At 31.5% G+C, this 26,058-nt stretch overlaps 2 protein-coding genes across 2 annotated transcripts; one reads left to right on the top strand and one right to left on the bottom strand.

Annotated features, from left to right (window-relative positions):
* The first annotated feature begins 276 nt into the window (after positions 1 to 276).
* Positions 277 to 16,562, top strand: LOC135127381 (uncharacterized). Its single transcript, XM_064053827.1, has 5 exons — positions 277 to 386; positions 10,127 to 10,447; positions 11,127 to 11,272; positions 11,670 to 11,906; positions 16,417 to 16,562. The coding sequence occupies exons 2-5, from the start codon at positions 10,128 to 10,130 to the stop codon at positions 16,560 to 16,562; spliced, it is 849 nt and encodes a 282-aa protein (XP_063909897.1). The 5' UTR covers positions 277 to 386; position 10,127.
* A 5,203-nt stretch (positions 16,563 to 21,765) lies between these two features.
* LOC135126574 (uncharacterized) lies at positions 21,766 to 22,893 on the bottom strand. The gene is made up of 2 exons (XM_064052601.1): positions 22,358 to 22,893; positions 21,766 to 22,306 (listed from the first exon to the last, which is right to left on the bottom strand). Exons 1-2 carry the CDS (start codon positions 22,864 to 22,866, stop codon positions 21,793 to 21,795), a joined length of 1,023 nt encoding a protein of 340 aa, XP_063908671.1. The 5' UTR covers positions 22,867 to 22,893; the 3' UTR covers positions 21,766 to 21,792.
* Between the last annotated feature and the right edge of the window lie 3,165 nt (positions 22,894 to 26,058).

Raw genomic sequence — 26,058 nt, 5'->3', positions numbered from 1 at the left:
CATTTTTAATTCACCTACTTTGAACCATTGGGTCACTCGCCATTAATTCGCGAGTGAAATCCAGTTCCAGTGGCAATCAGCAGCGTTTACTTTTGTCCGCAACAAGTGCTTCCAACCGGTGATTTGCGATACATCTCATTAGTTTAATGTATCATTGGTGCAGTTGGAAGTTCCGAAAGAGCGGAGTTGAGTGCTTTTCATGCACCACATGACTTAGTCCACACCCTCTGGTGCGTTCTTGTGAAAAGCATATATAATCAACTTTACCTTACAATTGTTTCAGTCATCGGGATGCTAAATCGTAAACGAAGTGTATGTAATGTGGTGCTGTATAATTATTATTAAAGCAAATATATGTCTCAATATTCGCCCTAGCTCATTAAAATGTAAGTCATATTAGAATACACTCACTCATTAATTTCGCAGCACGAGGAATTTATTAATAATTGCACGTTGAATGTCTATAATAATTTGCATTCGGGTTTAATTGTGGATTTGAATGTCTGGGTTACGTGAAATATGTAAGCTTTGTAAAAGTTGTGGTTCAGTTTTCGTCCCCACGATCGGATTAATAATGCAGAATTAATCCAAACGTTGAAGTTCTCGGATTTTTCCTTATAATCTCTGTGTAAACGGTGATATTAATAAATCCTTCCAAAAGAAAAGCGCTTAAGGGAATCGGTTTTAATACCCGGCGTGTTTAAGTAATTAGTTTCCGAAATTAATTTCACTGGAATTATACCAAACATTTTCAAGATTATGAAGAAACTTGCGCTTAATGTGAGCATGTAAGATCGGTTTTAAGTTATATGCTGGTAAACACGATACGGGAGATAATGATCTGATCAATATTTGGAAGTGTAAGAAAGTTGCGTTGGTGGTGAAATATTAAATTTTTTGTGTCAGGCTGGAAGTTGTAATTTGTTTTTTAAGCGAGACCAAAATAAATATTGAGTGCGATATCGTTTAAACAAGTTTTATTAATGAGTATTGGGTCTTTGTAAAAAAATTGTCGAAAAAAAATATTTAAGGGACAAGTATAAATATCATGTTGTGTCTATTAAAGCAGTAGCACCCTATTTTTTATAAATATGAAATATTCGTTTCCTCTCAGAAATTGTTTTCTGGGATACCAAAATCGAGATGGAAATCAAGTATTATTCTCTAGGGAGACAATATTCAAAGAATTTCCCTAGAGAGTTTCCTTATGTATCCCTTTTTATAATAAAATTAGAAATTCAAAGGTTTATCCCCCTGCTGTAAATTACACCTCAGGAAAAATCATGCATTTCTTTCCCTCGATGTATAATAATTACGTCATTTAAATTCTAGTTTAGTCCTACGACTGAGACATTTTTGTGTGAGATATTATTTATTAATATATTTACTACGATGGTTTATGTTGATATTTTATTATGTTTAGTTTGTATGACACCAGCGTTTCAAGTTTATAAATATTTCTCTATTAGGAATTACATCATAAAAATTTTTTTCCCACCATGTTGAGTAATGCCGTTATTATGTGACTAAAATTTAAGTATAACTTGGCTAATTGCATCCATTTCTCACTCGTCTAAAAACTAGGGTTGTTTTTTTTTATACTTGTGGGAAATATACGTTTCCTCAGGGGTTTGTTTTTTTATCAAAACCTTGGCAATATTTCACTCGATACGGTGAGAAGGCTTAAATTACAAATGAGTTTTCATGCTATGTTTTGCCTCCGCAACTGTAAAATTGATGTTGAAGAAGTAGTTATTTCCGGTAGTTTACGGCGACTTGTTTTGTATCCGGTGTAGTCAGAGGTACTGTGATCGTTTTTATAATGTACTCTTTTGTAAATCCCTCTTATTTCCTGAGCGTAAGCTAAAATACGGTCCATCCGACGATTAGTTGCTTTCGGTTTTCTCGACGTTTTGTGGCCTAGAGCACGAAAAAGTAGATCTCCCTTTTCCGTCTGTTTTGTCAATTTTATTAGAAAAAAGTACTCTATCGATTGTTGTTAAATTTTAGTTAAATGTTAGGAATCGTAGATGGTGAAATGCTAACCAAAAATTGTCTAATTATTCCCACCAACAATGGCATGACGTTATCTTCAAAATTTACGGTAGTAAATTAGTACTTGTTAAGATAAGACTGATTTTGACAAATGATATAGGTACTCTCTAAGAAAATAGAAGAGTAAGTCATTTGCCAAAATCAATCTTACCTTAACAAGTTCTAGTACAATTTATTTTCTTAGAGGGTATAATACTTGAAAAAGTTATTCTTATTTTAGTAAATACTAGCCCTGCCTACCCGCCCTCAAGAAAATAGAGGACAGGTATGCTAGTACTTGCTAAGATAAGAATGATTTTGGCGATTGACGTAGCCTCTATGAAAATAAAGGACGGGTGGGCGGAGTTAGTATTTTTTAAGGTAAGGCTGGTTTTGGCAAATCATATATCTTCTAAGAAAAGAGAGGGCGGGTGGGCGGATGGACGGGTGGGCGGAGTTAGTACTTTTTAAGGTAAGGCTAGTTTTGGCAAATGATATACCTTCTAAGAAAACAGAGGGCGGGTGGGCGGGGCTCATATTTACTAAAACAAGACTGACTTTTTCAAATTATATGCCCTCTAAGAAAATAGAGGGCCGGTGGGCGGGGTTAGAACTTGTTAAGTTAAGACTGATCTTGGCAAATGGTACACCCTCTAGGAAAAAAATAATAATTCTAAAATAATTTTTAATTTTGAAATCTAAAAATTTAAAAATCGATCAAATGAAAAAGTTTTAAAGTTGAATGCTTGAAACATGGAAAAATTCTAAAACCGAAAAATTGACAAAGTGAAAAATTTAAAAGATTATAATAATAATTATTAGATACATATGTATTTAAAATGAAAACTAGAATAATTAGAAATCTAAAATTGAAAAAATGAAAAATTAAAAAATCTAAACGTTGAAAAATTTAAAAATCCTAAAACTGAAAATTTTCACCTTGAAAAGGAAAAATTAGAAAATTGTAACACTGCAAACCGAGAAATTGAAAAAATAAAGAACACAAAGAACCGAAGCCAAAATATGCAAATCGAAAAATTGAAGAAATGAAAACTTGCAAAATCGAAAATGTGCAAAATCGAAAAAATTGGTCTAAAGAGTTTAGACAGTACTTCCCTCGCTGTCGGAAACTTGACGACTGCATGCCTATTGTGTTTTTTCTCATTACATTTTTGTAGTGGGAATTTAAAAAAAAATTGCGATGACGTCATCAACATTTTTGCAAGGACACGTATATCAGTTTGGGATAGATGTAGTGTAATACTAAGAATAAAATTATTATTTTCTCAAATTTTCGGGAAAATGAATTGGGTCGTTTTGAATATTGATTTGTAATAATCAATAAAATAACGAAACAATTTACTCACGTATACGTATCCCAGGCAGCTGAAAATCGTGTATGTATAAACATTCTTAATTTAAGATGACAGGCGTAACAGCATACTTGAGAGTCAAACAGAGAAACTGTAAACAAAACGACCATCGGTTTTATTGCTTCGACTTCCGCTTATTATATAAAACATTGGGTTTTATTTTAATTCTTGACGGTGAAATTCACAATTGGTTGATTATAAACATGTCTATTTCACATTCGCGGAACCAAGTGAACGCATAAAACAAATGCAGGTCTGTAATGTTAAAGTCGATGTAAATAAGCATGCTACCCTTATGTTTCAACCGAGTTTTTCCTTTAACAAATTTTGTGTCTACCAAATTGGGTTGGTTGGGGTGTAATACTAATAATAAGTGTTGCCTTTAATTTAATCAATAAAATAAATTGACTTCATTAATTTTTTTGAACCACCTCTTAAGAAAATCTAAAAAATATGAATGGAATGATAAATCACAAGTACAAACTCATCATATTTTTTGCATTTTAGATAGGAATTATTCAGCAAAATTTAAGGGTGACGTCATCAATTTTTTTAGGAGGGATGAACAAATACATTTTGAACAAAAGTTTACCATGCTTATAATAACTTTAGAATATTCCCAAGATTTCAAAGCATTCGGTTTTATAATTCCTGATTAAATCGATAAAATAAATTCACGCCTTCATTAATTTTTTTGAGTCACCCTGCATATGCAAATCCAAAAATATGAATGGAATGATAAATCACAAGTACAGACTCATCATATTTTGTACATTTTAGATACGATTTATTCGGCAAATTTTCGAGCTGACGTCATCAAGTTTTTGGAGGGGATAAGCAAATATATTTTGACTAAACATTTATTATGCTCTTTATAACCTTAAAACATCTGCAAGATGTCAGAGGATTCCGTTTTGTAGTTCCTGATTAAATCAATAAAATATATTTACGCATTCATTAATTTTTTTGAGTCACTCTGTATATGCAAATCCAAAAAATATGAATGGAGTGATAAATGACAAGTACAGGCTCATCATATTTTGTACATTTTAGATATGATTTAATCGGCAAACTTTCGAGCTGACGTCATCAAGTTTTTGGAGGGGATAAGCAAATATATTTTGACTAAACATTTATTATGCTCTTTATAACCTTAAAATATCTGCAAGATGTCAGAGCATTCCGTTTTGTAGTTCCTGATTAAATCAATAAAATATATTTGCGCATTCATTAATTTTTTTGAGTCACTCTGTATATGCAAATCCAAAAAATATGAATGGAGTGATAAATGACAAGTACAGGCTCATCATATTTTGTACATTTTAGATATGATTTATTCGGCAAACTTTCGAGCTGACGTCATCAAGTTTTTGGAGGGGATAAGCAAATATATTTTGACTAAACATTTATTATGCTCTTTATGACCTTAAAACATCTGCAAGATTTCAGAGCATTCGGTTTTGTAGTTCCTGATTAAATCAATAAAATATATTTACGCATTCATTAATTTTTTTGAGTCACCCTGTATATGCAAATCCAAAAAATATGAATGGAGTGATAGATCACAAGTACAGACTCATCATATTTTGTACATTTTAGATATGATTTATTCCACAAACTTTTGAGCTGACGTCATCAAGTTTTTGGAGGGGATAAGCAAATATTTTTTGACTAAAGATTTATGATGCTCTTTATAGCCTTAAAACATCTGCAACATTTCAAAGCATTCTGGTTAGCAGATTAAAAATTAAATTTCAAAATGTTGTTTTATAATTTTGATTTTTTTTCCAAAAATCTGGACGTTTCGGGTGAAAAGTCGATTCAGAGTTGTAAACTACATGTGTAGGACTATGTTATTTTATACAATTGAAAACCCATTTACTATGTACAATTTTGAAGTGACGTCATCGCTTTAGTGGTGGGGATGATTAGACAAATTTTGGTTAGCGTTTTACCATCTACATGATATTCTTAATATAAGTACAAAATTTCACAACAATCGGTCGAGTACTTTCGGAGATTATCTGTCTAATAAAAATCCGGGACAACAGACGGACAGACGGACAGACGGACGGACAGACGGACAGACGGACGGACAGACGGACAGACGGACGGACAGACGGACAGACGGACAGACGGACGGACAGACGGACAGACGGACAGACGGACAGACGGACAGACAGACGGAAATGGGAGACCTATTTCTTCGTCTTCTAGGGGTCATGAAAGATCGAGAAAACGTAAAAGTAGAGAGTCGGCCGACGGACTCGATTACAATACTTCCTTTGCTTACGCTCGGGAAGTAAAAATCGAAGTAATAAATTGCTGCTGTTCCATTCATATTTTTAGTGATTGTGCAAGTAAGTAAATTCTTTCAGTCAGGTTAAAGCAATCATTTTCATATTTCACATTATCAAAATGTAAAGGATAATTTCATGAAGTATATTGGTGAAGTTATTTATTGCATACGGATTTATTAAAAAAATGACAAAAGAACATCTAAACAGGGAATTATAAAAATAAATTTTCGCATGTTTCCATTTTTTTTTTTTTTACAAAAAATAGCCTTTAAAATCAAATTTTAATAAAAGAGGGACAAAATATGTGTAGTAAGGATTCTAAAAACTATCAAGTCATTTGCCAAAATCAGTCTTATCTTAGCAGGTACTAGCCCCTCCCACCCGCCCCCTCTTTTCTTATTAGAGGGTATATCATCTGCCAAAATCACGTCTTATCTTAGCAGGTACTAGCCCCACCCACCCACCAGCTCTTTTCTTGGATGATATGTGATCTGCCAAAATCAGTCTTATCTTAGCAGGTACTAGCCCCGCCCACCCACCCTCTCTTTTCTTGGAAGATATGTGATTTGCTAAAATCAGTCTTATCTTAGCAGGTACTACTAACCCCACCCGCCCGCCCTTTATTTTCTTAGAGAATATGTCATTGACCAAACTCAGTCTTAACAGGTACTAGCCCCACCCATCCGCCTTCTCGTTTCTTAGAGGGTATGTCATGTGCCAAAATCAGTTTTATCTTAGCAAAAACAAGCCCCACCCACGCACCCTCTCTTTTCTTGGAAGATATGTGATATGCCAAAATCAGTTTTATCTTAGCAAGTACTAGCCCCGCCCATCCCCACTTTTCTCATTCTAACGACTAATTTTAATTCTGTTCAGTATAAGATCACTTATTTAATTCAGACTGGATAAATTAATTACTGAAATGAAGGGTGGGTGGGTGGTCGGGGCTGATTATTTTCTTCTGTGGGGTGGGAGTGGAAACTAATAGAATCTAGGATGTGATAAAAGTAAGAAAAAAAAACGCTAATCGTAATTTTTTGATGAATTGTTTGCTACTGGAACTGTGAAAATTGCTATATTTCAACTAGCGATTTTGGAAGAATGATAGAAAGTTTCAAAGAAACGAAGTCTAAAATGATTTCCGGATGTTGAAATCTACAAGAAAATGTTATAATGATTGAACTAAATTTTTAGGTTGGCAATTCTGAATTATTTGCTGCAATGTTAGTTTGTCAATAGTTGTCAATTTTGACATGAATGAAATGATGGCAGCTACTTAACAGCTGTTTGACATAACTTTAAATGTGTTGCCAACCTGACAAAAAAAATGATCAAAAGTTATTTTGACAACACTTCCCTTGCCTTTAAAGTATAGTCCGACAAATCCCGTTTCTTTGGAAAATTATAAAATTTGATTTTGCGATTTTCGTTTCGTGGTAACCTTTATAAAGTAAAAACCAGTGGCGGACCACAATATCCCCACAAACTTTTGCCTTTTGCTCCGTGGGAGTGACAAAATAAAGAAAAGAAAAAACTGAACCGAAAAAGTGAAGAGGTGAAAAACTGAAAAATATAAAATTGAAAACTCGTGAAATCGAAAAATTACAAAATCTAAAAATTGAAACTTCCAAAAGTTGGAAAAATTTGAAAATGAGAACTCGAAGAGAAAAGAAAAAGTGCAAATCGGAAATAAAAAATTGAAGAATAGAAATATTGAAAATCGAGAAACTGAAAAATCTAAAAAAAATTAAAATAACTAAAACTAATTGCAAAACTGAAAACCAAAAAACTGAAAAATTCAAGAATTGAAAAATCCAAAAATTGAAGTAATAAAGAAAATAAAAAACCGCAACGAAAAATTGAAAATCGAAAAACTGAGAAATTTGAAAATAAGAACTCGAAGAGTTGAACATCGTAAAAGAGAAGAAACAATAGACGTGTGGACACTTTGAAACATATTTAAAGCAGATAGCAAAAAATTTAGATATTTCCCAATTTCATAGTACATGCTTAACTTCGACTGTTTATGTTTATACTTCGAAAAAATTCGACTATTATTTTGTGCCCTCAACCTAAAGGAGAGGAGAACTAATTAATTAATTAAGCACACTAATTTTTTTTCCAAAAAAACTGGATGTCTAGCGTAAACATTCAGAAATTTGAAGAACATTCGAGAAAATTGTAAGATGACGTCATCATTTTATGCGAAGATATAAACGGACAAATTTTAATATTCACAACGCTTCCAATAATCACCTTAAAATATTTGCAAGATTTCACATTATTTAGGTTTGCAATTTCAAAATTAAATTGTAAGATGTTATATAATTTTGATTTTTTTTTTATTGAAGAATGGAAAAATTGAAAAATCGAGAAACTGAAAAACCTAAAGTCTAAAATACGAAAACTTAAAATAACTGAAATTGAAAATTGAAAACCAAAAAATTAAAAAATTTAAGAATTGAAAAGTCCAAAAATTGGAAAATCGAAAAACTGAAATTTGAAAATGAGAACATGAAGAGTTGCATATCGCAAAATAGAACAAATAATAGAAGTGCTGACAGATATATTTAAAGCAGATAGCAAATGGAAAAAAGGTAGATATTCTCAATTTCATAGTACATGCTTAACTTCGACTGTTTATGTTTATACTTCGAAAGAATTCGTTTATTAGCACGTTCAGATTTCAAGCATCAATGATTAAAAGAAAATGAAATTTGATTGATTTTGTGTTCTTAAAGCAGCGGAAAGGAGAACTAATTAATTAATAAAGCTAGCCTAAACATTCAGAAATTTGAAGAACATTCGGCAACATTCTAAGGTGACGTCATCATTTTTTGCGAGGGTATAAATGGATAAATTTTAATGGTTTACAATGCTTTCAATAGTTACCTTAAAATATTTACAAGATTTCACATCATTTAGTTTTGAAAATCAAAGTTAAATTGTAAAATGTTATACAATTTTGATTTTTTTCCCAAAATTCTGGATCTATAGGGTAAAAACTCAATGCGGATTTTTTACAAACCACAAGTACAGGATACCGTATCTTATAACAATAAAAGTTTTAGTTTAGGATTATAAATCACTGTTTTATTAAATTTAATTTAGATATTGTTGTATTTTATCTGTTCTCATTTCTATTCTTAGTTTTTCTTAATATTAACGATGATATTAGATGAATTAATCAACTATTTAGTTTGCATTCTTGTACAATTATTTTACGTTCTAGTACTGTAATTGGAGTTATCCGTCAATAAATAATAATATCAGTAATGATAATAATAATAAAATTTATAACCAAATTTTGGTTAACGTTTTACTATCTACACGATATATCTAATAGACATCAAATTTGACAACAATCGGTTCAGTAGTTTCGGAGATTATCTGTCTAACAAAGATCCGGACAAATGACAGACAGGCAGACGGAAACGGGGGACGTACTCTAGGGATCATGAAACGTCGGGAAAACATAAAAGTGGTATTAAGGCTTTTTCGTTTTTCGAGTCCACTAGAAATTAATTTAACAGATGGTCCCTTAGAGGTCCTTTCTCATAGGACACCCCAATAAATTCTGAAAAAATTACACACATCATGGTAAGGAAGGTGACTTTATTGGTTCATTTTTAAAATTTTGAGAAATTTTAATGAAACATGAAACCATCTGGGAATGAAATAATTAGTAAGGAAACCAATGGAGAACGAAATTAAAGAGATTTTACCTCGAAACTTTTAAAAAACCTATGCTTTTCATAATGTACTCGTAATTAGAACTGTCTATAGCCGAATGTTTGTACAAAGAAATATAATACTTAATAAATGGAGTTAAAAAGAGTACATTGGTATCAAGAGTTTTTTTTTTGATGCGGTTCATATTTCAGTGAGATACATTGTTTTACATTTTGCTGTAACAACATAATTTATAGTCGAAACATTGTTGGAAATTTAGCAAGTTGGTGGCGAACAATTTTGTATAAGATTTTTATTAAAATGTGTGAAATTATAAGGAAAATTCATACAAGATCAATTAATTTGGTTAAATAAATAAATAAATAAAATCCATAAAAATTTAAATCTTAAAAAACAAGTAATAATTGAATTAGAAACAATTATTGAGTTGCTTTTCTCGGATTAATTAATTATCTACAGAGATGTAGATAAATAGTAAATTTGAAAACTCAATAGTTCAATTGTTATGAAACAGTCTATATAACCAGAGATGTCGTAATACCGACATTATAATTTATTCTTTAAAATTGTAATGACGATTTTGTAATTCTAAAATGTATAAATTCGAATGGAAATAAACGATACTTTGATAAAGCTGCTGCTGTATGACTGACACATTCCATTAAAATATTCCTTCCTTTACGTTATCCTTCTCGTAATTACTTATATAAAATTTTTCAATTCCAGAATGTCACCTAATAAGCAGAACTCATTGGGGCGAATCTTATTATTCTTCTCCATAGTGCACTGCAACAAGTTGCTTACTGTAGGGAATAAAAGAGAAAATATGTGGAGGACAGCAGGAAGATTGACAGGACTATTAATTCAGAACTGTATGCCGCTAAGTTCTGATGGGCCTCAGGAACAATTCCTGCTAATCCTGCAACGATGTTTAAAGCGTGGGAGTTTGGTAGTTTTGGATAACTCGCTGAAAGCTGATGTTATTAGACTCGGAACTGCCGTAGAATTAGTTAGATACAGAGGGGAAAACGAAACGCAAGATGCCAGGTAATAAAGCAAAACTTTTTTGTTACAATCAAACTATCTTTAATTAACTAAATTGTAATTAATTTAGAAACATTTGGCGGAGGCGCCGGGTTTGTTTCAGCGGTTATCCCGTTTTAATAACCAAAGTGCTCAAAATTTATTTGAATTCCGCGTTTTCCGACCACTAAGCTGAATAAAATTCGCGAATAATTGTTCTTTTGTGAAAATAAAGCAAGCCTAAACCGAATTTAATTGAAAGCGTATTTGATCAAAGAAATAAATCAATAGCTTGACTGTATCTTGTTTCTCAAGAAAATCTTCGCTCGTTGTTCGTTATCAAATTTTATGGTTCATGAAACGTACGAGGAAATGGCAATCTTTGGATGAGCCAAGCGATTTAATAATTCTTCTATAAATCAATAATTATTACACTCGAGTATCCTCTCGTTTTTATACTTCCTTCCAAACATTGAACAATGAGAAGGAAATGTCGCCGACACAATAGGGGAAGGAGGGGTGGTTTTATGTCTGAAAAAAAAAAAAATTAGCAGTAATTAAAACTCCAGAAAAACATCGCTAACTAGGCCGATTAAAAGGTGCTTTTATATTTACGATTATTACCGACACCCTACAGTGCATAATCAATCAAAATGGAGCAATTAAAGCCGGTTCAGACGACTGAATGTTCGCTAATTTGCAGAGAAGTTGCGTTTTTCCGATCGACGGATATGGAGTCTGACTGGAAAAATGAGATTCTGCAAAGGATCGCCCACGTTCTCAATACACACGTCCTTAAAATACGTCTTAATGGCTACGAGGAACTGACGAGCATCATCAGCCAAGAGGGTAAGAATTAAGGGTATTTTTTCCACTCGATCTACGGTATAAAATTACGCAGCTAATCTCGCTTTATTCCTCTTTTATACTTAATATTGGATTATTCCGCATAAAACTCATTCGTAAAATCTTAATCACGAAAGGACCGACTGTCTTGACAGCGCTAATTTTTTTCTCACCGTTATTTGTCAAGCGAATGGATCGTGTAATTAACATGCTAATCCAAATTCGCTTAAAAAGACCGGACTTAATAAAAGTAACGTTTCTAGAATTTGTGACAGCGACGCTGTGATAATTGAAATTTAAATTTTTTTTGCATATTCAGATTAGAGGAATTTTTAAAATTCCTTTTGACACTAATATTATTAATACTACGTGTTTGAACAAGTGATTCGTGTTTTTGTAGGTAGAGGGAGAAAGAAGCAACAGAACATGTTTATGTCGCTGCTATTGTTCGGGATAGCAGCCGTGGGTTTGATTATGGTTCCTATGGGGTTCCAGTTTCTTGCGGTATTAGGCGGAAAAGCTCTCCTTTTGGCGAAAATGGCCCTTATATTGACCGCCATTCAGGGCCTTAAGAAAATCGCCACGAGTAATCTGAATTATGGTCTCTACGCCACGAATCCGGACCATCACGGACCCTGTAAGGACGACTCCTGCAGCGTAAACTATAATTCTTTAGAGGCGGATGACAGCGTTTTTGTTGCGTTCATTGCGTATATGGTAGCGACAGTACTGTTTTGCCGTGCTCTGTAGTTTTGTGGTTATTTGAAAAGAAATTGGCGTTCAATTTTTGTAAAGTTGGTCTTATTCGCAAGATCTTTACGTGGTCTTTTTGACTACATAAGTGGTTCGTCACTGGTGTAATCCCTCTTCACAGAAGGGCCGTTGTAAGTTACGATTTACTGCAATTATCTTATCGTGGCTTGTTTTTACCTCTCACCTTTGTCTAATCAGTGAATTCCCCTTCCGTGGTCCGACTGTCTCGTGTACTAAGTCACCTTGAAAGACCCCAAGGTGCATTTAATTGTGTCCCTGTGGTTGTTCCTCTAATTTTTTGAGAATCTGCCGATATGCCTGCCTCTTGCTTTCATTGTGAAGGCGCTGTAACACCTACCACCCCGTCACTTAAATGTAATGGAGCTTGTAAAAAGCACTTCCACGTAAACTGTTTGAATTTACCCGAACCCGATCTTGTAAAATTTACTGTTAATAAGGATCCATGGAGCTGTTCTAAATGCTTAATAATGACTAACATTACCTCAGCACCTATTACTTTTGCCCAAATGGAACAACTTATGAAAAATCAATTAGATGTACTTAAAGCAGAATTTTTCAATAAAATAGATGACTATTTTGGTAAACTGGATAATAGAGTTTCTGCCGTTGAAAATGATGTCAAATTGTTGAGGAATGAATTAGATACTTTTAAAAACTCTGGGACGTGCAATGTCGATAGCGTTATAGAAGAAATTGAAGATCGTAAGCAAAGAGCATCTAACATCTTATTATTCAACATTAAAGAATCGTCAGCAACAAACGTCGCCGAAAGAGTTGCCGATGACTTTAAAAAAGTTGAAGCCATTTTATCACCTTTAGGAGCATTTCCTAATCCTAAAACAATTGTTCGACTTGGAGTTTCTAAAGATAATCATAATCGTCCAATGAAAATTATTTACAACAATGAAAACGATGCAAAAGAAGTATTAAAGTCCAACAAAAATAACAAAAACCGAAATAACCATTTTTGTCCGGACTTGACGGAAAGACAAAGGAAGCATATAAATGCAGTTAAGAAAGAATTGCAAGACAGGCTTTCGAAAGGAGAAGACTTGGCTTTGAGATATAAACATAACACTCCTTATATAATTAAACGTAATTCTTCTAAAAATGTCCCAAAAAACTAATAAACTGTTACTATCATAATGTTGGGGGAATAAGATCTAAATTAGAGGAATTTTCAATTAATGTCAATAGTTGTGTTTATGATGTCGTAATAATTATAGAATCTTGGTTATGTGAAAAAATACAAAATGAGGAGTTAATGTTACATAATTTTAATATTTACCGTGCAGATCGCAACGAAATTACTAGTGCCAAATCTCGAGGAGGTGGAGTATTGATAGCCATTAACAAATGTTTGAATTCTTCGATTGTATATATTGGTGAGGTTGTTGAAAGTCTTTATGTTTCTCTGAAATTGAACGGTTCAGCTTTCATCATAGCGGGTGTCTATATTCCTCCGAATTCGCACATTAGTGCATATGAATCACATTGTAATGATATGGAAATAGTGTCAGAAAAATTTCCCGATCATAAATTCATAGTTACAGGTGACTTTAATTTACCTGATATTAAATGGACCCAAAACGGTGTTGAAGGACATGGGCATACTGTTCTTAATCAAGACTGCTACGATGTTGTACTTAGTACTTATTCATTTTTAAATTTAACTCAAGTTAATCTAATTCCGAATAATCGAAATACTTTTCTCGATCTAATCTTTACAAGTGTAACTGAAATGAAAATTTACCCTGCAATTGATCCACTAGTAGGGGATAGTATACATCATATTCCTTATTCGTGGTCGATCTGCACCGCTTCAAATCCATCTCTTGAAATAGAATACACTGTATTCGACTTTGCAAATGGTAATTACTTTCTATTTAATGATTATTTAGCTTCTGTGTGTTGGAATACATGCTTTGAAGGTTATGAGCTTGATGAAATGATAGCGATATTTTATGATATTATATATGAAGGTTTAGAAGTTTATATTCCAAAAAAGGTTATAAAAATAAAATCTTCCAAATACCCTCAATGGTTCAGTTCTGAACTGAAAACACTGTGCTACGAAAAAAGGAAAGCACACGCTATATTTAAACAATCGAATGAACTTCAAGATTACGTTTATTTTAAGAGTTTGAGATCAAAATGTAAACTACTATCGAAAAGTCTTTATAGATAGTATGTGGATACTGTCAGCGTTTCCATTATTAACAATCCTAATGTCTTTTGGAAATTTATTCGAGAAAGGAAAGTCCCTAACAATATTCCAGAAGAAATGTCTTATTTAAATAGAGTGGTGAATGGTGGTAAAGAAGTTGCCAATTTGTTCGCAGAATTTTTCTCATCGGTCTATATGGTTAATGATTCTTCTAAGATAATTGATAGTCAATTTAAAGATGAAGTTATTGATACGGGTTTTATAATAACGATTAAGGATATATTTAACACTATTTCTTCGTTGAATGACTCTACAAATGCTGGACCAGACGGTTTAAGCAATGTATTCTTAAAAAAGTGTATATGTACTTTATCAATACCACTATTTATGTTATTCAGCAAGTCCTTGGATACTGGTGTATTTCCTGATGTTTGGAAACTGAGTTATGTTAAACCTATTTTTAAATCTGGTCAAAGGAACAAAGTTGACAACTATAGAGGTGTTTCCAATCAATCGGTTATCCCTAAAATTTTCGATTCCATCATAGCTAAGCAGTTACAGTGGGCAGTTTCAAAATTACTTACTAATCAACAGCATGGTTTTTGTAAAAATAAGTCAACATTATCCAACCTTTTGGAATATTATTCGTTTCTCAATGAATCATTTGCGAATAAATGTCAAGTGGACGCTGTTTATACAGATTTCGCAAAAGCATTTGATCGAGTGGATCACAATGTATTAATTTCAAAGCTTAATAGACTTGGTTTTAGAGAATATTCCATAAAATGGGTTAAATCGTTTCTTACTAATAGGTGGCAACAGGTTAAAATTGGCAACCACATTTCTGATTATTTTGAAGTTACATCTGGAGTACCCCAGGGCTCACATTGTGGTCCAATTTTATTTCTTCTTTTTATAAATGACTTGAGTTATTGTATTAAATCTTCAAAATTTCTATTCTATGCAGATGATCTAAAGATATATAAACAAGTTTCATCCATAACTGATTGTCAGGAATTACAAAAGGATTTAAATAATATATATGAATGGTGTGAAACAAATTTTTTAAAACTGAATTTAAATAAATGTCATAAAATTACATTTTCTAACAAAAAAAATATGATCGATTATGATTATTATATTGGGAAAAGTTTGCTCAAGCCTGTTAGTGAAATTAGAGATCTCGGCATACTTTTTGATAATAAACTCTCTTTCAAAAGTCATTATCGATACATATTTAACAAGGCTCTGCAGATGTGGGGATTGATTTGGCGCCATTGCAAGGATATGAGCTCTCATGCACTTAAAGTGCTATATTGCTCTCTCGTGCGTTCTGTTCTGGAATATGCTTCTTCAGTTTGGCATCCAACATGCGACACTCATATTTCATTGTTAGAGCGTGTTCAAAAAAAGTTTTTGAGGTCTATTGAATTTAAAGAACATCATCTACATCAACAAGGTGAATATGAATGGGTCATGAGCTTCCTCAATATTAAATCCTTGGAGATACGTAGAGATATAACGGATTTATGTGTTCTTCACGCCATTATTAACAACCATATAGATAGTAATGACTTATTAGCCAAACTAATGTTTAGGGTTCCAAATAAAAACTGCAGAACTACTAGATCTTGTAAAATTTTCAGAATTAACAAAGCATCTACTAATATGTCAACTAACCACCCATTGCGAAGAATGATGAAACAAGCAAACGAACTATCTAATTTTGTAAAATTTGATATTTTTAACTCAAACCTTGTTGTATTTAAGAGAATGATAAATAATCTTGTATAATTCGGATAATTTAAAATTGTTTCTTTTTGTGTTTATTGTATGATCATTGTTATAAAGATAATTAATTAAGTTAATCATATACCTTATGTATTTGTAAGTTTAATTTTCTTACTTTTTGTAATTGGAGTTATTCCGTAATAAACTAATAATAATAATAATAATAATATCCATGATCTGTCGTTTGCGAATAATGCTTGTAGGTATTTTTGAATTTTATTCGGTCTGCGTGAACAGGTGCATTAAGGCGATATTCATACCGGGCGGGATTTATGAGACGTTAGTGAAATTAGTTTTGTAAATCGCTGTTGTTCAGCCAGTTTACGCAATATTCTCGTATCCTGTCACCGTTCTTCTAAAGTGTTTCATCCACTTAATCTAGTTACGGAAACACGCTTAATTTACAAGTTTTCAGGGCATTACGATCGACAATGGCCTTTTGAGGGCGAAAGTCACGACATGGCAGGGTCCTATAGTAATTATTATCAAATTCCAGAGCAGCACTCGGATTTGCTTCATCCCTTTCAGCCGAGGGTGGAGAATTTTAGGGACATGATGTAGATAGCTTAGCAATATAGTGTAATTTATTTAATTTTTCAGCGTATGTTTCGTAGTAAAATTTAAAAAATTTCAGCGTCTTTTTTTTACCTTCTCTTTAGCTTTTTAAAAAAATCAATTCAAAGTTAGCTCTGAGTGTTATAATAATATTTCAAAATCAAATAAAATATATATGCACTGTTGTTGAGCAACAGTGTAGCTTGAAGGCCAATTTCCATGACGCTATTGCTTGTTATTCTGTAATGATTAGTTGTTACGTTGCTATGTACTTAAATTTGATATTTGTGAGCAGCTAGTAAACAACGCCAATCTTGGAATGTAATTTGTGTTATTTAGGGATTTTTATCTTGTGTTGTTTTCTTCGGCTGAATTTTTTAACGGTTGATTGTTTCTAATAGTTATTTTAAAAAATCCTAGTTTTAAGATAGTGGATTAAAGAAATGATAAGCATGAAACTGTCGCTATTCTTTGGAATGTGTAAATATTAAAATTTATAAAAATATCTTTTTAAGAATAGAACAAGCTTAAATTAATACTTTGTATTTTGTGCGTAAAACTATGTACACTTAACTTTTCTTTAATGCAAATTTATGTAATAATTCCTTCAGATAACGTTATCAACTCTTGTTCAGTGTAGCGCTAATCGTAACGACATTATGTTCCTAAAGTTTCAGAGAAATTAACTATTTAAATGAAGAGTTCTTGAAGTAATCGATAAATAAATCTTTTTACATAGACATTCAGTTTAAAAATTGTGTATCCAATACTCTGCAAAAAAACATCGAGTATTAATTTAATACTTTCCAGAAAGACGTCATTAAATTTTTGGAAGGGATGAATAATTCAATTTTATAATTTATGTAGGTTATTGACTTTAGTTGGTCTATCAAAAATAAGGATAAACTACTACATCAATTTTCAGATGACGTCATACATTTTTTGTAGTGGCTAAGCAGCCAGATTTTACCATTGACAATACGATGGGAGGAAATTTTGGAACGTCAGAAAAATATAAAAATAATCACAGTATAACCTCTATAATCCGAACCCACGATTATCCGAACATCCACTAATCCGACATTTTTCTGTACGTTTTTTGAAATTTTTTGAAATTTTTAAAAATTGTGATACACTGGATTAATTAATTAATTCTGGAAACAAGATTGAAGTTATCGAAGAAATGAGGGCGAAAGTGACTTCTGCGACCCTCGAAGAAAATAAAAGGCGGGTGGGCCAGGCTAGTATTTGCCAAAATAAGACTCACTTTGGCAAATGACCTACTCTTCTAAGAAAAGGTACTAGCCCCGCCCACCCTCCCAATGATAAATCGTGAAAAAGAAAAATTTTAACTTGAGAACTTGAAAAATTAAAAATCAAAAAATTCCAAAATTGTAAAGTTAAAACTTGAAAAATCAAAAAATTGAAATTAAAAACTGCAAAATTGTCAAAAAAATTATCAAATGAAATAATCAAAAGTTGAAAAATCTATAAATTAAAAAAAAAATGAAGAGAGGAATTTCAAATTCGATTTTATAAGATTTGTTTTTTTTTTCAATTTTTCGATATTTTGGTTTTTGATTTTCCGATTATACAGTTGTACAATTTTCGGATTTCTTATTTATCTGATTTTTCAATTTGTCATTTTTTGATTTTTTATTTTTTTTTACCAAGTACTAGCCACACCTGCCACCCACCTAGCCTTTATTTTCCTAGAAGAATAAATCATCTAGGAAAATCAGTCTTATCTTGGCAAGGACTAGCTCCCCGCCCACCCTCCCTTATTTTCTTAGAGGATATGTTATTTGCCAAAATCAGTGTCATCTTGACAAGTACTGCCCCGCCTACCCTCCCTTATTTTCTTAGAGGATATGTCATCTGCCAAAATCAGTCTCATCTTGACAAGTACTACCCCGCCCACCCACCCTTTATTTTCTTACAAGAGTGGGTCATCTGCCAAAATCAGTCTTATCTTGACAAGTACTAGCCCCGCCCACCCACCCTTATTTTCTTAGAGGATATGTCATTTGCAAAAATCTGTTTCATACTTGCCAAAATAAGATTGATTTTAGCAGATGACCTACTCTTCCAAGAAAATAAAGGGAGGGTGGGCGAAGTTAGTACCTTTTCTTAGAAGAGTAGGTCATTTGTCAAATTGAGTCTTATTTTGGCAAATACTAGCCTGGCCCATCCGCCTTTTATTTTCTTAGACGATAGATTATTTGGCAAGTCCTACTACCACAGTGTAAAATTCCATTTTTGAAAAAGTTGTCTAAAAATTCTGAAAAAATTCAGAGATATATATATCCCAACGTGCTGATTCCAAAAATATAGCATGTTTATGATAACGCAGCAATATTTTCGGAAAATTCGGTGTGTAATTCGAATTTTTTGAAATTTTTGAAAATTGCGATATTTCAATGGACGATTCTGGAAAAGCGGTTTAAGTTATCGAAGAAGTGAAGCCAGAAGTGACTTCTGTGGCCCAAAATCTACATGGGAGTATTTAGTTAAATTTCGAAAATCGTTGAGAATGAGTCGAAATTTGCATAAGGGAGATAATACGAATACATAATGGGAAATTTTATTTTTGAAAAAGTCATCTAAAAATTCAGGGATATAGATCCCGACGTGTTGAATCCAAAAATATAACGTGGTTATGATCGCGGAGTAATATTTTTTTAGAATGTATCTATTATCTATTGTTGGTTAAGAATACTTTATTTTTGTTTAATAAAGGTTTATTTCTTGAAATTTGTTTTCAGCAGTGTATGAAGTTGTTGTTCGATTCCCTCTGAGCGCTTTTTGGGAAATTCGCTGATCCGAACAAATCGCTAATCCGAACACAATTCCCCAATTAATTCGGATTATTGCGGTATACTGTATTCATTTAAAAACCTTAATACAATATTTTCCTTTGGCTGTCTTGTAAAATTATAAAAAATGGGGTAAAATTAAAAGACAATTTATTCAATTGAGAGTAAAATTAGAACTTTTGTTTATTGATGGAAGTGAACTATTTAGAATTTTCAACTCAAAAACCATAAATGATCAGAAACTTATAAATCTTATTAAAATTATGAGAAAGTAAGAATATAAGCAACATTTTTCAGCACTTCGTGAAAATTTCGACCATTTTTCGATCGTTTTTCGATTTTTCCAGAATCCTATAATAAAATACGACAATTTCTGGAATTAACAAAAAATTGATTTTCAAACCGAATATTTCATATTATTGCTTTGACTATAAATACGTTATATTTTTCGAATTAGTGCGTAGGTCTCTATTTCGGAAGTTTTTAAGAATTTTTAGATAACTTTTTCAATAGCTCAATTTCTTAATTCTCGCCCCTTATGAAAGTTTTCCAGCTTTTTCGAGCATTTCCGAAAATTATTGAGAGACATTTTTTGTAGATTTAGACCTTCAGAAGTTGTTTTCGGCCTCATTTCTTCGAAAACCACCATTTTCCAGAATCGTCCCATGAAATAGGGTAATTTTTGAGATTTTTTTGAAAATATTGTTCTTTAAAATTTATAGATATGTATTTCTAAGTTCTTGCTCCGGGTCTATAAAGACGTTACATTTTGTTACAGTTCATCGAGATCTATATTTTAGAATTTTTTGGATCTTTGGACAGCTTTTTCAAAAGCTCATTTTTTAATACTATCCGGCAATTTTTGAGACATTTTGAAAAAATTGATTTCAAAAGCGAATATTTTTAAATTCTTAAATTCTAAATTTAGACCTCTAAAATTAACTTTCGGTGTTATTTCTTCAAACTGTGTTACCATATTTCTAGAATCGCTCAATGAAGTACAGCAACATTTTGAACTCTTTGAAAAAAAAGACTTTAAAACGAAATATTTCTAAATTTTTGAGTAGAAACTAAACACGCTATATTTTTTCAATCAGTACGTCCAGATCTGTATTTAAGATTTTTGTGGGAATTTTTAGAAAACTTTTTCAAAAGCTTAATTTTTTAATACTCACATTTATGAAAATTTCGAGCTTTTTGGAGCATTTTCGAAAATTACCAAAATATATTTTTTGTAGATTTAGACCTTCAGAAGCTATTTTCCGCCTCATTTCTTCGAAAACTACAATTTTTCAAGAATTGCTCAATGAAATACGACAATTTTTGAGACATTAAAAACAAAGATTTTCAAATCGAATATTTTCAAATGCTCACTCCAAGGCTATTATCAACAACACCTTACATTTTTCGAATCACTACGTCGAGATCTATATTTTGGAATATTTTGGGAATTTTTAGACAACTTTTTCAAAAGCTTAGTTTTTCAATACTCGCTTCGTTTTAAATTTCGATCGTTTCCACTATCTTCAAAAATTATCTATAGATTTTTTTGTAGATTAAGATCTCCAAAATTTATTTTGGGCCCATTTCTTAGAAAACTGCTACCCTTTTTACCAGAATTTTCCAATGAAGTTCAGCAACTTTTTGAACTTTTTGAAAAAAATTGACTTTAAAATGAAATATTTCTAAATTTTTGAGTAGAGACTATGAACACGCTATAATTTCAGATTTTTTTTGGGAATTTTTAGACAAATTTTTCAAAAGCTTAATTTTTTAATACTCACATTTATGAAAATTTCGAGCTTTTTGGGGTTTTTTAAAAAATTACCCAGACATTGTTTTGTAGATTTAGATCTTTAGAAGTTATTTTCGGCCTCATTTCTTCGAAAACTACAATTTTGCAAAAATTGCTCAGTGAAATACGGCAATTTTTGAGACACTAAAAAAAAAATTTTCAAATCGAATATTTTCAAATTCTCACTGCGAGGCTATTTTCAACACTTTATATTTTTCGAATCGGTACGTCGAAATCTATATTATAGAATTTTTTTGGGAATTTCTAATCAATTTTTTCAAAAGTTCAGTTTTTCAACAATTGCTTCTTTTCAACTTTCGATCGTTTCCACTACCTTCGAAAATTACCTAGAGATTTTTTTGTAGATTAAGACCTCCAAAATTGATTTTCGGCCTCATTCCTTAGATTATTGCACTCACATGTCACATGATGTCAACTGACCAATCAAACGCGTCAATATTTGTAAATTCAACCAATCAGCATACAATTACGTGATAATTGCACACTGTGCAATTACCACTACCGATAATTATCACTAGCCAGATGTGCCAACTATAAGATAAGCAAGTACCAGTTAATTGCAAAAAAAAACAAGAGGTTACTAACCAAATATTTAATTATGAAACTAAGAATTGTAATTAATTATGGTACAGTTGTAGTAATTTACAGGGGTTTGTGTGCTTGGTGAAGTAGTAACTATATTTTTAGACATTTGTACCAAAGCAGACGGTGCGCAATTTGTGGATTTGTTATTAGACTCTTCCATAGCCGTTGAGTTGGCGCGTAATTTGTCAATCATTTGATAATGATGATCTCCATCGAGCTGAAGGTATGGTTTGATGGAGAAAGTATTGGCATGACCGGTAATCTTTATAAGCTGTTCTTCACCGACTCCCGCTTTTGCAAGTTGCGACACTGCAGTTGACCGTAATGAATGATTACTAATCTTCTTTTTCTTTATGTCGATGCCTATTTCTTCTGCGGCGGTTCTTGTCCATTTCCCCATTTCATTCCTTCCAACGGGTGAATTTTTGAACCATCCTACAGAACTAGGTTCTCTCCATGCAGGATTTGGCGTTAAAAATAAACGATCGGTGGTTATATGTTTACCTCTCTTGCTCAGCATTTTTTTGTAGAGCCTTAAATAATAAAATAATTATTATTTTGTATTTGAAACAGTATTTAATTACCTAACAGGGCAAATTCTAGGATCTGTGGTGTTTGTTGCAAGCCATTTGCTGTCTGTTAATTTATGGCTACCTCCTTGAGCTGTTTTGGAAAAAATACAATTGTATTCTATTCGCCCCGTAGGCAAACCACAATTATCACTTTCTTCCTTAAAATGTTTGATAGTAACGTTAACACCTTCACATCCCCTCCAAGCTAATTCTAATCCAGCCACATAAAAAAACATTTTCTGTAAACCATCTGGCGTGTCTTCGTTATAAATCTTTAGAATCTTGTTGTATTCTTCTAGAGTCAAAATTGAGGAACTAGTTTTGCGTTTTTCCGGTTGTATTTGTAGGTTCCGGCGTTTTGCGTCGCGTGCATTTCTACTACCCTTGAATTCCAGGTCAACAAAAGGATCAAACTTTATACCAAATTTATTGAAATACAGTTCTTGCAACTGCTTTGCCGTTACATTCCACATCGTTTTTATTACTGCTTCTTTGTAGTCATTACCATCGACTTTTTTCATATTGTACCCCCAATCTTTGAGGATGAATGCTAGTTTTTCCGTGGAAGTGTTTCCATCAAAAACATATTTGCGTTCACCGCAAAACTTCTCAAATTGCCTCCAGATTGAATTTCGTGAGTTCTTCGTATTTAGCGGCGTAATGTTTGTAATAGAATCATCAATTTCTTTTGGCGTGTTACGACCAAAACGAAAATTGGACATGGTTTTTTAAACCCACACAAATTTTGCAAAATGGCTGTTCTTATTTACTTGCGTCGCCATAGTATCGCACACCAAACTACTTCGTAAATCATTATAAAATTATTTTTAAAATGTTTGTTCTTGCAATAATCTGTTGAATATATTGCGTGCATCACAATGAAATCGATAATTTTGAACAACAATAATCTCTCATGCTTGTTGCCTAAGAAAAATGCACTCGTGCTAAAGCACTCGTGCGTTTTCAATGCAACAAGCATTCGAGTTATTGTTGCTCAAAATTATCGATAACATTGCGATGCACTTAATATATTATAACTGAAAACTCCTAGCCTTTTTACCAGAATTTCCCAATGAAATCGACTTTTAAAAAAAAATCGGCTTTAAAACGAAATATTTTAGTACATGCAGGTCTATATTTTCGTAAAATTAGAGTTCTAAAATGAATTATCAGCGTGATTTCTACTAACTCTGTTCCTATGTTTCCAGAAACGCCCAATGAAGTACGGCAATTTTTTGAACTTTTTGAAAAAAAAAATTGAATTAGTACGTCCAGATCTTCATTTCAGATTTTTTTGGGGAACTTTTTTTTTAAAACCCAATTTTTCAATACTTTTTTTCGACCACCTTCAAAAATTACTTAAAATATTTTTTTGGATTATTTAGATTTTAGTCCAGAAGTTATTTTCGGCAATATTTCTGCAAAAACTACCATTTTTCCTGAATTGCTCAAAGAAATGTAATTTTTTGAACTTTTTTGAAAAAAATAATTTTAAAACGGAGTGTTTATAAATTCTTGCTCTGGCATTATAAGGACGCTATGTTTTTCGGATCAGTACGTACAGATCTTTATTTCAGAATTTTTTGGGAATTTTTAGAAAACTTTTTCAAAAGCTCAATTTCTTCAACATTCTCATCTTACGAAAATTTCGAGCTTTTTCGAACAGTTTCGAAAATACCTAAAGGGACTTTTTTGTAGATTTGGAGCTATAGAATTTACTTTCGTCCTCCTACCATTTTTTTAGAATCGCCAGTGAAATACAGCAGTTTCTGAAATTTTGTGAAAAAAAAAAATTAAACCGAATGCATATTTTTAAATTCTCGCTCCGGGTCGTTAAACACGTTATATTTTTCAAATCAGATCGTATTTCGTTTTTTTTTTGATTTTGTACTTTTGCAATTTTTAAGTTTCTCAATATTTAATCTTTCGATTTTTGAATTTTTTTTTCTTTAATTCCTTGCTCTTGGCTTCCAGTGTTTATACTTTTTTGTTTTTCTGTTTTTTTATTTTCAATTTTTTAATAGGAAAATTTGAAAAACGTAAAAATTCAAAGATTGAAAAATTAAAAACGAAAAGCCAAAAAATCGTAACAAATAAAAAATTGGAAAACTCAAATAACGGAAAATTGTAAAATCGAAAAATTACATGTCAAAGAACTGAAGAAACGAAAAATTGAAACACTGAAAAACTAAAAGTTAGGAAACTTAAAAATCGAAAAAATTAATTCATCGAAATAACGAATCAAATCGAAAAATTGGGAAACCTAAAAATTGTAACATCGAAAAATTATATATAGATTCGTCAAAATTATAAAGTCGAAAAACTCTAATACTGTAAGATCGAAAAATTGAAAAATTGAATTAATGAAAAAATTTTAAAACTTAATTAAAAAATGATTTTTTTTTTACATATTTAAACGAAAACTAGAAGAAAAACCGCAAATCAAAAATTAAGAAACGAAAAACTGAAAAAATGAAAAATCGAGAAAATGAATAATCTAAAATTGAAAAATAGAAAAATTCGAAACCGAAAATTTGCCTATCGAAAAATTGAAAAATCCAAATACTTATCGAAAAATTTCACATTGAAAAAAATACTCCCAACAGTTTTAAAATCATAACATTGAAAAATTAAGAAAATAATAAACCTATACGATAAATTACAAATCGAAAAATTGAAAACTCGTGAAACTGCAAAAGTAGAAAATCGAAAAATTGCAAATCGAAGAACTGAAAAAATGAAATATTAAAACATTCACAAACTTAAAAGTTCAAAAAATTAATGAATCAGAAAATTGGAAAGTAGAAAAAACAAACGAGTCAAAAAATTGGTAAACCCAAAAACTATAACGTCGAAAAACTGGAACATTTTGAGTTCGAAAAACTGAAAAATTAAATATATCGAGAAATTGAAAAATTAAGAATGAAAAAATTGAAGAAGCTTTAAAATTCAATAATTAAAAAATGAAGAAATTTTAAAATCGTAAAATTGAAAAAGTGAAAAAAATTTTAAATGATAATAATTATTATTGCATCTTTAAAATAAAAACTAAAAAAACTGCAAATCAAAAATTGAAAAATTGAGAAACTAAAAAATCTAAAACTGAAAACGGAAAAATTGCAAATTGAAAAATTGAAAAATCCGAAAATTAAAAATTTAGCATTGAAAAAGAGAAAAATTATAAAATCAGAACATCGAAAAACCGTAAAATTAATAAAATAAAAAAAAAAAATAAAAATCCGAAACGAAAAATTGCAAAATCGAAAAAGTCGAAAATCGAAAAATTGCAAATTGAACAACTGCAGAAACGAAAAATTGTAACAGTGAAAAATTAAAAATGTGCAAACTAAAAAATTGGAAAAAATCAATGAATCAATTGGAAAGAAAAAAAAACGAATCGAATTAAAAAATTGGAAAACCCAAAAATTGTAAAATCGAAAAATTATTATTAAATCGTCAAAACTGCATGTAACTCAAAAACTGAAAAATTTAAAAACCCAAAAATTGAAAAATTTCATGTTGAAATAAAGAAAAATTAAAAAAATGAAGAAAATGAAAACCCGAAACGGTGAATTACAAATCGAAAAGTTGAAGAAATAAAAATTGACAAATCTAAAATTTTAAACCTTCAGAAGTTGAAAAATTGAAAAATTGAAAAATTTAGAATTGAAAACTCGAAGAGTTACATGTCGAAAATCTGACAATACAAAAAA

Source organism: Zophobas morio, unplaced genomic scaffold (assembly GCF_036711695.1).
Source record: "Zophobas morio isolate AGI-343-1 ecotype UQ-CSIRO unplaced genomic scaffold, CSIRO_AGI_Zmor_V1 ptg000011l, whole genome shotgun sequence".
NCBI lineage: Eukaryota > Metazoa > Arthropoda > Insecta > Coleoptera > Tenebrionidae > Zophobas > Zophobas morio.
This window is presented reverse-complemented; position numbering and strand designations above follow the sequence as displayed.